Here is a 13,567-nt window from a genome sequence, read left to right on the forward strand (position 1 = left end):
CTCATATAAATTAGCACAGAGAGAAGAAACTAGAGACGTTTTATTAAACACATTTCCAGTATCATGCAGGTGACTGGGCTGGTTCATAGCAGTACCTTTTAACCTTAATTTGGTGCAAAACTGATTCTTAACCAGTAGATAAGAAAATCTACTTAGTGCATTTCCCAGGGAGTCTTCTATCAGCCAGCAAAGACCTCAGCTTTGATAGAGATGGAGACGCCACTTAATTGGAGCACATGATGAGATTAAGGGGCACACAGAGAAGGGCAGCTCGTTTCTCCCGTGCCCAGAGCTCTGCTGGGCCTCTGCCTTCTTGCTGGCCACGTCTGCCAGTTGGGAGGAACCCGAGCCAAATGTTTTTGCCTGTACTGCAGGGTGCTTTCTGAAGTGCAGTCACGGGCTGGTTCGGCTGATAAAGTGAGAGCTCATCGCATTGAAGCACTAAACATGTGTATTGCTTTTAACTTGTCATTGATCCAATAGTTTAATATCCATTAAATAAGTTGATAATTATGCTGGGACTCAATATGTATTCCAGTGGATGATCTCTGCCCATAAAAAGGAGTGCTTAGATTCTTCCACAAAAATCAATGTAGTATTCGTAGAGATAAAAACTGTTAAAAACGCTAATATTGTTTTTTCTTTTCATACATATTCCATTACTGACTTGTGACCAGGGGCCAATTAATTTCTTGATCTGAAAACAGGAGGATGCTGGGATGGAAATAAGCACCACCATCCCATCCGGCTCCAGAAGTCTGTCATCTGTGGTCTTTTCGTCGGTATGGGGAAGCTGGAACGGGACTGCCATCGGCCTGTCTGTGCTCCCATCCGGAGGACTCAGGCTGCTTTCTTAGGGGCACGGTGGAAGGTGTTCCCAGTTACTTACGGTCCTACTTGCTTGGTGCGTGTCACGACTAGTTAGAGTAATTGAATCTCACTCGTGAGGCTTGGACTCCAAGCGGAGTTAATCTTATGAGCTGCTAGCACACTTATCAAGTGCCATGTGGATGCACTTTATAGAAGAGCAATTTCTATAGAAATAAAAGGGGTGATTTTAAAGGACTTGGGAATATCTAAATAGTTGGTGCTCTCTCTCGCTCTTCTCTCTCTCTCTCTCTCTCTCTCTCTCCCTCTCTCCCCCCACCCTCTGTCTCCGTCTCTCTCTTTCTCTCTGTTTTTAGAGCATCACATAGCTTTTGGATAATTTTTCACTAGTGTACGAGGTCTGTCCAGAAGGTATCCAGCCATGTAATATGAAAAATAGAGACATTTATGGAAGAAGATACAAGATGCAAGGAACATTGTACAGAGGACAATGACACCTCAGTGCCCTTCAAAGTAGGCACTGGGGGACCTCACACAGTTTTTCCAAATGCCATCAGCTGCCCCATCGTATTTTCCTGAATCTCATCAGTGATCTGAAATCTCTTCCCTTTCAAAGGTGATTTTAATTTTGGGAAAAGCCAGAAGTTGCAGGGTGTCAAATCTGGGCTGCAGGAGGCCTGAGTCACCTAGGTAATTTGATGTTTCACAAAAACAACTGTGCGGGACGTGATGCATTAATAGGCACGTTGTTGTGATGAAGCTGTGAATCACCAGTTGCCCATAACTGCAGCCTTCTGAATCATCCGAATAGTTTCTGCAGAGGAATGTTCAAACTTAATGCAAACTTTGATGCAGATTCATTGTTCTACTTGCTCAGTCATTTTTATGTGACAGCCGCACAGTGCACATGCTCACTCAACAGTGTCTATCGCCCCCACTGACTAGAATAGTGAAGTTGTCACTATTCACGCATGCACATTCCAGTCCACTCTCCTTGGCTGCCAGGTTACGTCAATGTCTCACAAACCATTCTCGTTATATTATCAATGGCTGGACTTCCTCTGGGTAGACCTCGTGCATTACCCATGAATTTTTAAATGTAGTGATTAACTGATCCACTGACCGGCAGTCCTCACGTTGTCAAAAAAGCAAAATTTGACTGTGTGATAAGCTGAACTTTGGACAGTGCTAGGTCAGACTTTCTTATTGGAGATGTTTGGTTTGTTATCAAGAAAGCCACAGTCGGAGGACACAGAGCCTGACCACATCCAGTGGATGCGAGTCAGAGTCACTTTGGCAGTTCTTGCATTCTTGTGAGGAGAAGTCAGTGCCTGTTAAGATAATTTTCCCTAATGAGTACCTCGTCTGCCTTATAAGTCGTTTCCGAAAGTCAGTTGGCCTGCGTATATGTGGAACAGCGTATGAACGCTTTCCTGGACTCCCCGGCCCCCCACCCCCAAGCCTAGCAAGGTCACCTCTCATTTTCCCAGCCAGGCCCACTTTTCTCTTGGTGTCTGTAGCCCCAGAATAACACAGCACAGGCGTAGCTGGGCCCCAAGCGCAGTTCTCCAGAAAATTTTTTTTTTACATTCATGGTATATATTCTTGAGAGAGAAGTAGAAACTATAAGAGAAAGCGTTTCAGATGGATATCCTTCTGTATGGAGAGAAGAAAAGTGGAAAGTGGAATGAAGAAAAAGAAAGGATACAGTTAGGAAAATAAAAAAGAGAGGCCTGGAAGAACTCATTGGTTTGGAAGGAGAATCGCTTAGTAAAATTCCTAGGCTCGTTGCCTGGTTTAAGTCTGGCCTGATTTCTCTGAATGTGCCTGCTGTGTTCGTTTGCACAGCCGCCGTCCTAAAGCAAAGCGTGTTTTCAGGATTTTGGAATAATCTGAGAGCCTCGGATAAAACATGTGTAGAGAGAATTTAATGACTATAATTAGACGGAAAAAAATCAAAGGGAACCTCATGATTTCAGTTCCTGAATTGGAGTGATCTATGAACTTCAAAACCCCAAACGGTTGTATAATGGGCAAAAATAGTATTATGCCTCCCGAATTCATAGTTCTTGTGATGCCTTTGGACGATGTATTAATCTCTGTGTCAGCTTGATTTCGTTTTATTTTTCACACTCTTCCCCCTCTTCTCTGTGAAGAAAAAGACAGCCGATCTTCAGCTCCCCTGGAGGACACTAGGCAGCTTCGGGAAGGGGCAAGGTGAGCACGACTCAGTCTCGTCAGTTGTGCCGTAAGCACTGGATGTGTGCTGCGAGGTCATGGGAAAATTCTCTTGAAAATGTCCAAGCACTGCTTCCAAACGAAATGCAAGGAAGTTTCGAGTTAGCTTCCATCTAATTATGGCTAAAGAAAGACGCGTGCATAAAAGTACGGGCATGTATATTTTTCCAGCAATGCTGTCGGTTTCTTCCTCTCAAAAGAGGAGACAAGACTTAAGCCTCCCAGTTCCAGAAAGCTGTTCTCTGGAATAGCTGACCACAGTGAAGGCTGTGGTTTTCGTTCATAGAATAAGATAAAGGGAACTGTAGCTTATAAAATAGCAGTGTATTTTTCCTTTTTAAATGCCTCCTGCCATGTCTCTCACTTATATTGAGCTGTGAAGGTATTGTCCTTCTCCATAGTGGAAAATGGGAACCTTAACTTATTCCAGTGGCTGCGATCGCTGGCAGAAAGCTCTTTAACTTCCCGATGGAGCTGGTGCAGCATCTGCAAGGGCGTGTGGCTTCACTGAATGCCCTTCGCGGGTTAAGTTTGCGGCCGAATTAAAGATGCTGGCCCGCTTTTAGAATAGGAATAGGGAAAAACTGAGGGTCTCTCACAGTCCAGGCTCAAGTACGCTGCAAGCCTGACTCAGAGTTTGGATCCCCACGAGTGTGAGTTTTGGAAACCAGGAAACAGTTCTGTTGTTTGTCCCTAGACGCGTCTGCTTTCTCTCCAGATGCTTTCTGAATCTGGAGAGGGTCCTGGAATGACTTTGGTGTATTTAATATAAGCTCCGGGAGTGTAACTGTTTATGCTTCTCTTCTGTGGATTCATATCTGAAGTAAATCACAGAGAATGCAAGTTGATTTATGTGTCTCTTATTTTTAGCTCAAAGTGAAGTTTCTGTTGGGCACGATGCAGGGACTTACTGCCCAGGAAAAGTTTCTGACTCTGCCTAGTAGAGGCTGTGCAAAAGTCTGCCACTCAAGCACCAGCAGTAAATGTGCTTACACACACACACACACACACACACACACCATTTAGTTCAATTACGATGAAATTTATTCCCATTCTCTAAAGGCAGAGATTTTCAACTAGTGTGCCAGGGCACACCTGTGTGCCTCGAGAATTTTGAAACCATGCAGTACCTGACTGTTTAGTCAGGGGCACTGACCTCTTTTTCCTTAGATCGTAAAATTAAAAAAAAAAAAAATGATGGCCCTGGCTGGCGTAGCTCAGTGGATTGAGCACGGGCTGCGAACCAAAGTGTCGCAGGTTCGATTCCCAGTCAGGGCACATGCCTGGGTTGCAGGTCACGACCCCCAGCAACCACACATTGATGTTTCTCTCTCTCTCTCACTTTCTCCCTCCCTTCCCTCTCGAAAAATAAATAAATAAATAAATAAATAAACCTTTTTAAAAATGACAACAGCCAACATAACAATAGCTGACTGGTGTGAGTGAATCAGAATTATACCTGTTTTTTTGTGTGTCAGATTGGAAAAATATTTTTTTTGACGTGCTGCAGAATTTAAGTAATTAGTTTATGTGTGCCATGAGATGAAAAAGGTTGGAAATCGCTGCTCTAAGGCATTTACTAGAAGACAGAGAGAACTCCTGGGCATTATTCTGCGTAATTAGATTTTTGCACCTTTGTGTCGTGAATTCGGATTTCAGTTTTTTTCCACCCGAAGGTGCAAAGTGATGGCCCTTAGAAACCTGAAGATAAAGCTGATGCTATAATTCATCAGGACTTTTAAGCTTTTATGAGGTGAGAAACTCTAGGGAAAATAAACAATAGTGGATAGTATATGCTATTTTATAAATACACTGGGTTAAAAACAGTCTTAGAGCCACTTCCTTGTTTCCCCAAATGAATCTTCACCTGAGACCTCAACAGGTTTTAAGAAAACGTTCCAAAGGCCTAGTTAATCCTCTCTCCCAGGCGGATTTGCCGGCGTTCCCAGGAAACAGCCACTTTGTTAAAATAAACCTACTTTTTAAATTATATATTTCCCTTTCTTTTTTAAAGATTTTTAAAAAGATTTTATTTATTTATTTTTTGAGAGGGAAGGGAGAGAGAGAGAGAGAGAGAGAGAAACATCAATGTGCGGTTGCTGGGGGCCGTGGCCTGCAACCCAGGCATGTGCCCTGACTGGGAATTGAACCTGAGATGCTTTGGTTCACAACATATATTTCTCTTTCATAGTAACAATAAAAATGTAACATCTTTAGAATATTAATCTATTTTGGTAATGTCATAGGAAAAACTCCAAAGGTGAAATGTTACGTAAATAAAACTGGATGTAAAATATAATACATTCAACTATTTAAAAATAATTGTAAAAGGAATTAGAAGGAAGTACTGCCAACATAGTGTTTGGATTTTTTGATATATTTCTGTACTTGTGAGCTGCTTTTCTAAAAGTGATTGAATAAGGAAAGAATCTGTGTATTTCAGGGAAGATTCTGTAATACATCATATAGTTGCATTGACACCGGGAATAATGGGGAACCAGGAATAATCCACTATAGACAGTTTCTTTCAAGGAAGAGAACCAATGAGAAAGACTAGATTTGAGTTGAACCACTACAGAGCTGGCAGGTTAACAAAGAACCTTCTAGAATGAGACACTATACAAATCTTTTAGGCCCTTCAGACTTCACAGTAGTTTTACCTAGACCTTTATATTATACAATTCCCACGTTTACAGACTGCTCAAGGAAAAGGAAGAAAAGCTTCTGTGGGTAAATAATTTCCCACCTATAATTTCACGGACAAAATTCATTCAAAAACTTGAAAGGAATTAATCAGAGTCTGACGTTTCTCAAAAACACATCGTTGAACTTCAAGAGCGCATATTCGTGATAATAAGTATTCGAGCAGAGAACTGTGCCTCCCTCCTTTCACGGGGTACTGCCGTGGGTCCCACGATTATGAGGCATTGTACTGTGCTTCCCTCTTAAACATTTACACAGCCACTCTTTTGTTCATCCGACAAATATTTGCTGGGTCCATAAATACGGTGTACCCTTGCAGGAGAGATAAGCCGTATTTAAACAGCTGTAGCAAATTGGTACACAGTTTCGGGAGAATACGAGAGAAGGAGAGTGCTTTCAGCTGGGGAGAGCCAACAAGGCTTCTTCTTGGGCTGGGATCACCCTCTGGGTGGGAAGGGTCTGGCAGCGGCTGGCAGGGCGCTTCTGGGGAGATGGAGGGCTGAAGGATGGGCATGTCCAGGGGACAAGGAGTAGAGTTGGAGTAGGAGGGGTAGGAGGTGAGAGCAGTGGGGGCCAGATCACAGGGCCTTTGGTGCTGGGCTAAGTGGTTACTGCCTTGGGGAGTAGCAATAGGGGGCTGTTGGAGGTTTTCACAAAGGTAGTGACATGGTCTTGAAGCGACGTGACAAATGAAACTTGTCAGAGCGTGACACAGAAGATCGTGCCTCTGCAACTAGAGGTGTGACTCTTATGGCATTCAAAGAGTTTCCTGGGTCCTGGCTGGTGTGGCTCAGTGAACTGAGTGTGGGCTGGAAACCAAAGGGTCGCCGGTTTGATTTGTAGTCAGGGCCCATGCCTGGGCTGCAGGTCAAGTCCCCCGTGGGGGCCACATGAGAGGCAACCACACACTGATGTTTTTCTCCTTCTCTTTCTCCTTCCCTTCCCCTCTCTTTAAAAATGAATAAATAAAATCTAAAAAAAAAGTTCCCTGGGAACACCGATGGCAAGACTTGGCTCTGAAGGACAGCTCCCCACTCTCACCTCGGGCCTTGGTGGCTCATGCCAGCTTTCCCTTGAGTGGCACGACGGTGGCCAGCTTGGCTGCAGCCTCCCCTGTTCTGCTCTGTCAGCCCTCGGTCTAACACTTTCTCGGTCCAACGCTTCCCAGAACCTGCCTGTCTGCCACCCTGACCACACTGTGGCTCATTTCCCACAATCCTCCAGGGTCCGTGTAACAGCCGCATCGCTCCTTCTCCCACGCGGGTTTTGACTTCTCCGTTGCTCTTTTAGGACTGGATGCTACCAGTGTTTTGGCGCTGCTGTGATAGTGACATAGGGCAGATGAAGAGACCTTACAGCATTCTTAAAAAGATGATAAAGACTTGGTTAAAGGTGTATGAGATGGGGGAAATGGGATGGATTCAAGAAATGCTGTGCAAATAGAAGTGGCAAGACCTGATGATTCAATTTGGGCGTCAGGGAGAAGGAACCAAATAGCAGTACTGAGATTTTTCAATCTCTCTGAATTCGAATGGTTGTGAAAGGGCCAGAAGACACTTTCCTTAACTTTGACAGAGCTGAACTGAAGCTAAGTGTTATGGTCAGAGCTCTGGAAGAGGCTGTTTTAAGCTTTAGGGACGATTATCCCGAAGGGTGTCGTGAGCAGCCTGGTGGAGTTGGTTGTAGCAACACCGTGTCCGGCACAGGCAGTAATAAGTGGGGAGAACTGGAGAAATATGCACCAAAAATGCTGCTGTGACCAAGCGTGGACAAAGTGCGGCCCTTCCATTGTTCTAGTCTTTGTATTATGGAGTAACGTCCTTTCAGTGCGAGGCCTGGCCCTGCGTTTTGCAAACAGTTCAGGAAAGGGAACGCGATTCTAAATTGGGAAGAGGGGCGGGAATGAAGACAGTCCTACACCCAAGAATCCTGAACACTGAAAACAAGCTGGCTCAGCCTGTGTGCCGGTTCACTTTATCTGAATGCTTTCTCAGCAGAATATTAAATAATAGTAATGATAGTCAAAATGTACTGAGCAACTGAAGTGTCAGGTGCTGGTCTAGGCTCTCTTTTACCTGAACACCATCTTATTTCACCCAGACAAAGTGTGAAAATGACTGTCTTACTACTCCCATTTTACAGGCAAGAAAATTGAGGCACAGAGAGAGGTGCTTGATGTAACACAGCTCCTAACTCACACTTTTGCTTTGGCTCATTCATGCCAATGTTTTATTTCACTGGTTTCAATTCAGGGATGCACTGAGGGCCTCTGATGTGCTGATGAGTGTTCCTGAAACATCTGTGACGGTGTAGGTTACGTTTGTTTGGAGCCTGTGATGAGCGGGACCGCTGTTCTCTGTGTAACTGAGCAGGATGGCCCCAGGTACAGAGATGTCGCGGACAACCTGCTCTTGGCTTCTCCTTGATTTCTTAGTTCAGCTGAAGGACATTCCCTTGGTGTTGGCTCTGGTGCTCCATCCTCACCATCGCCATCAATTTAATTACTATGGATTATTGAACACTTTCTATGTGCCAACGACAGTGCCGAGCCCTTGCCCGCATTATTTCCTGTCATTACAATAACACTATGAGATGGCTCTTCTTGTCTTCATTTTATACAAGAGGAAGCCACGTGAGATGCCACGGCTGGTAAATAGCCGAGATGGGACTCCAACCTACGTCTGTCTGACTCCGGAGTCCATCGTCCTAACCACAGTGGCACGCTGCTCCAGCGCGAGGCTTTTCTCCAAGGGTCAAGATCCCTACATTGGGCTTTCCTTTATTTGGGCTTAGAGAGGCTTGATCTGAAACCTAGACGCATTTTGGAAATTGTTTTAGGTTTTCTTTCCCCTAGAACTTGTGATGTTCTGAACTGTTTTATTCCCATTTTGAACCAGTCATTAGGTTAATTACCCAAGGAAGCTGTATCCCCCTTTTTTATAAGTGTTGCCTGGTGGATGATGTGTTGACAGTACCATGTACAATTTTCAAATCACAGAGGCACTTTTCTCATGCAGTGGGAGGGAGTGGCGGCATCATCGCACTTCAGTAGGAGCCGGGCATCCTTTAAGGGGCTGGGTGATGGAGCAGGAAAGCAACTTTCAAGGCTTTGTAGAGCTCATTGTAAAACAACAGCCGTCTCCTTTCATTTAAATCCAAGTTCTTGCAGGAGCGCAAAAATTAGTATCAGAAATTAACAGGCTGTTTTTCTGCCAGACAAAATAGTGGTTACTTGGATCCAAAGGGCAAATTTTGTTAATAGTTTGTGTTTCAGCGAGGTGAGACCCATTCTCACTGTAGGAATTCTTAAGGATGTCCCATTCCTATGTAAGCAAATTATAAGCAAGAAGATTGAAGTTTACTTCTTATGCACTCCATAAAAGCTAATGAAAATAATAACCAATTAGGCAGTTATAAAGCCCAAGCGTGTTAAGGTGTTATGCAAATATTGATTAATAGTAATACCATAAACTCATAGAGCAAGCAAAAGCATGCCTGGTTCAAATTATAGGAGCTTTCGTTTGCATTTCCACAGAAACTATTATTAGTGGGTCTCAAAGCACCTTACAATTAATAACTATTAAAGCCCATAAATATGGTCAGGAAATATCTTTTTATTGAGGGCATAAGCAAGAAGTTCCCTTTGCCTCACATATACCGTGAGATCTAAATGCCTGAGCTAAAGTAACCTTCTCTATAGAAAGAGAATTTTCATGCACTATGGGTTTGGGGCTGCATTGCTATCGGCTAGAAGTTGACAGCTATGGATCCAAGGTTCTTGTATTGAGTATCTCAGTCTATGCGGCTAGAACTCTTTACTTATTTTTAAAATTTTATATGTGCAATAGCTCTAAGCAAATCTTGACAGTATGTTATATTTTAATATTTCTCTGTTGATGGTGACATCAAGTTTGAAAACAAACAGTATGCCAAATTCACATGAAAGTATTTCAAAATACTTTGGAATGTTGTATCAGGTTTACTTTTTCTCGGGCTAATATCTTATTCCAAGGGCTGAGAGCTTTTAAGCACAGTCCAAAGGACCTGTATTTATTCCTATACTCTGTAGCAAGGGCTTGAAAGATTGTGAAGATTTCTAACCTGCTTTAGAATACTCCTTTGCCTTCTCTCCCTTATTTCTCCTCTCTCCTCCTTCCCCTACAACTACGCTATTCTCTAAAGCTAAGCACAGGTTGGAAAAGCTCAAGAATATTCCCAGTGCCTGGCTCTTCCTCTCCATCTCGACTCCTCGAGCTGCCGCCACGTGGCTGTTTCTCAGCTTTATTTTCTGCTGGCGCTAAGAGACCATATTGTAGTCACTGGTCACTATTATGAGGCCACTGTACATTCATGGTTATACTTCAAGTTCACATAGATTCCAAGAACAGCATGGACTAGTTGGCATTTTCCTTTAGAGTTAGGGGGATGTGAGAACCTGGGCAGAATAAAGGATTTGACAGAGGCCCTGTAGCAGGTTTCTCTCTTAGTAGAATTGGGACCAGAACTCAGGACTCTGGACTGGTAAAGCTTTTCTCTCTACCTCACAGTAATTAGATGATGCTTTGAACCACACACAAAGCATTACAACGAAACATAGGACCAGAGCTAGAAGAAGTAGTTTGTTGATACTGCATCCGGGGCTGTGGATCAGCAGGACGAGAGGGAGGAGCCTCAGGACTCTGAAGACAAAAGGAGTGAGGAGAGTGCAGAGCTGAAGCAGTGGGGTGGGCCCTGGAATGATTGCTGTGTAGGAGCTGAATGATAGAGGCGAATGAAGAGCCAGTGGAAGTGAGAACAGGGTGAGGGAGAGTGGGAGTTGCAGGGGATTAGAAGGATGTTGAGTTATGGCCATGGCAATGGGTTGTTGATGTAAAATGAAGAAAAACTCTCTTGGTGCCCAGATGGATGGGTGCTGTCTAGGGACAACAAAGTATCTCAGGATGGTCTCAGAAGAGGGGCAAGATAAAGGCATGTGCAACACACATCATAGTTCTCAGGGCGCGTGGACCTTCCTGGGGGACAGTGGTGTGAGGGAGACGGGAGGAGTGATTACGGAATGAGGTAGACACGTGTCTATTCTGTGAGAAAGGCTACATTTCTAAATTCTGACTTTTATGTTTCCCCAGGGAAAACTGAGGCTGCTATCAAAAACTTCAGCCCCTTCTACAGCCGCCAGTACTCGGTGGCTTTCTGCGATCACGTGCGCAGCGAAGTGGAACAGCAAAGGGATGTGACATCACAGCTCTTGAAGACCAAGGTAACCCATGGCCTCCTGGCTTGTGTATTTCTCCCCCTGCGTACGGCTTTATAACTCATAATAGATCCGAAAGAAATAATCATTTGAATGGCTGATTTTTAAAAATATGCTCTCAAATCATTTCATGCTCAAAACGCTCTATTTACCTGAGAGTTAGAACATATGAATTTTTGTTGATGGTGTAATCTATATTTAAACCACCCCCCCAGCATGATCCATTTTTAATATGTTTTCCCCACATTAATGCTTTGATATCAGGAAATTTGACTTGCTATGGTGAAGTTCAATTTTTTAAAGTCACTTATTCTTTTTCTCTGGCTCCATTATAATGATTATCCATGATCTCAGCAAATAACTATGGACACCTACTATGTGCCAGGCCTTATTCCAACAACTGGGGAAGAAGTCAAATTCTCTGTCTTCCTATTTATAGTCAAATATAGGAGACAGACAATAAACGAACAAATGAATATCAGGGGATGTCAGGTGAGGGCAAATGCTACAAAGCAAAATAAAGCAGGAGGCTTATTTTCGAGAAGACCGTCAGAGAAGCTCCCTGTGGGGGCGACATTGGAGCAGAAATGGGAGTGAAGTGAGCGTAGGCTGTGTGCGTGTCTGTGGGGGAAGAGTGTGCCAGACACGTGACATGACCAGTCCAGAGACCCTGCAGCAGCCTCAGGCACACCAGGAAGGCTGGAGTACAGAGAGCGGTATAAGCAAAGGGAGCAGGGACGAGAAATGGCTGCAGAGTGACAGGTAGGGACTAGACCATGTGGGACCCATGGACTACAATTGGGTGTTTATTTTCAGTGTGGTAGAGAGTTATTGAAAGGTATTGAATACAGAGTGACTTCTAATTTGAAGTGATCTTTCTGGCCTCTCTACAGTGAAAAGACGATGGGGAAGGACAAGGGGGGAGATGGGGGACCAGCGAGGAGGACAACATAGCAGCTCAGAAGAAGGATGATGGCAAATGGCACTGGGGTGGTGATGGCGGGAGTTTTGGGGACAGGTCCAGGTCAAGGTGGTTGAGACAGAGCTGACAGGACTCACTGATGGCCTGGAGAAAGGAGAGAAGAGGGAACAGAGAAGGGAGAAATCAGCGTTGACTTCTTGCAAATAAGTGGATGGAGGTGCCTTTCAGATGGAAGAGTTGGAAGTGGACAGGAAACATGAGTTCACTTTTGGCATCTTAAGTTGAAGACCCTTATTTAACATATACTCATGGAAATATTGAGGAGGCAGTCGAATCCTGTGATTTGGAGATCCGTGGAGAGGGTGAAGCTAGAGAATAGAAATTTGGGATTTCTTAGCTTGTAACTGGTAGCAAAGCCATGGGACCTAGCTGAGAGGCACTATAGAGGAAAGAAAGGTTTCACGACCAACTTTTGGCCCCTTCAGTAGTTGGGACTGGAAAAAGAAGAATCCTGCCAGGTGGACAGAGAAGAAATAGCCTGCAGAGTAGGAGAAAAGCCATGGATGTGGAATATTCCAGAGGGCAAGAAAAAGGAGTTTCAGGAAGTTGGGGGTATGAAATGGGTCACGTACTGCCGAGAGGTTGAGTCAGGTGACCGATGGGTTTAGTAGCGTGGGTGTGTAGGGATAACTGATTGTCATCTCCACAAAACAGTGATTCTCAAAATTCAGGGAGACTGTTAAGATACACATTCTGGCCCATACTCCCAGAGATTCTGTTATAGTAAGTCTAGGGTGAAGCCGCATTCTAAACGAGCGTATCAATTGATTTCAGTGGCCCAGGCTTAAGAAATGTCACACATAAGGACTGCAAAGAGTTCCGCTTATACATGGTTTCAGTCTCCTGTAGAGAGAAAAATGAGGTCCTCTCAACCTGTTAATGAGGCAAGATAAGAGACTGCCTTATTATTTGTGAGGACAGAATATTAAGCCCTGGAGTCGGGAAAGGAGTTTATTTCATCCCTCAGACCATTCTCAGAAAGATTAGCATATCTACCCGCTCAGCGCTGTTTTCGAAGCAGAGGGTTGAGTTTCTAAAGGTGGTAAGATTTTTTTAAATAACGTTAAAATAGATGTAAATTCACGTGAAAGACAGAAGGTCCATTCCTGTATTTTGAGATAAAACAGGAATTGCACCGGGAGGCAGGGTGGGACTGATCCGTGCACGGTCAGCCAGGTGGGAGACCTAACTGGGGGTCGCCCAGAGACTCCCCTGCAGCACCCGGGCCACCAGAGTGCACGAGAAACCCTCAGACTTGTAAGCACCAGAGGCAGAGCGGAGCTGGTTTTCCTGCTTGTTCTTTGACCAGAAAGCCAACGTGTTCTCCCTGAGAACAGGCACGGGTTCAGTGTGTGCAGCCTGAGTCCCCGTGGCCTTGGGCCCGGGAGAACCACTCAGGACTGACTCTTGAGGCTGCCTGGAGGTGTGGTGAATAGAACAGCCTGTTAATTCTCCAGTCTCTGGGGAATTAAACCTGAGGCATATTCTTGGTGTCGGGATAGAATTCTACAACCTATACTTAACGGCTTTGCTCCCTCTCTTCCACAGAGTTTATCGGGGATTTA

General features: G+C 44.4%; 1 protein-coding gene across 1 annotated transcript in view; it reads left to right on the forward strand.

The window, feature by feature from the left end:
* Positions 1-13,567, forward strand: part of NIBAN1 (niban apoptosis regulator 1) — a 119,587-nt gene that overhangs the window by 35,494 nt on the left and 70,526 nt on the right. Inside the window, exon 2 of the mRNA XM_036014994.1 lies at positions 10,896-11,026. Coding sequence (XP_035870887.1) covers positions 10,896-11,026 — 131 coding nt within the window. The remainder of the gene's footprint in view (positions 1-10,895; positions 11,027-13,567) is intronic.

The sequence above is a fragment of the Phyllostomus discolor genome, chromosome 14, assembly GCF_004126475.2.
Source record: "Phyllostomus discolor isolate MPI-MPIP mPhyDis1 chromosome 14, mPhyDis1.pri.v3, whole genome shotgun sequence".
In the NCBI taxonomy this organism is placed as follows: domain Eukaryota; kingdom Metazoa; phylum Chordata; class Mammalia; order Chiroptera; family Phyllostomidae; genus Phyllostomus; species Phyllostomus discolor.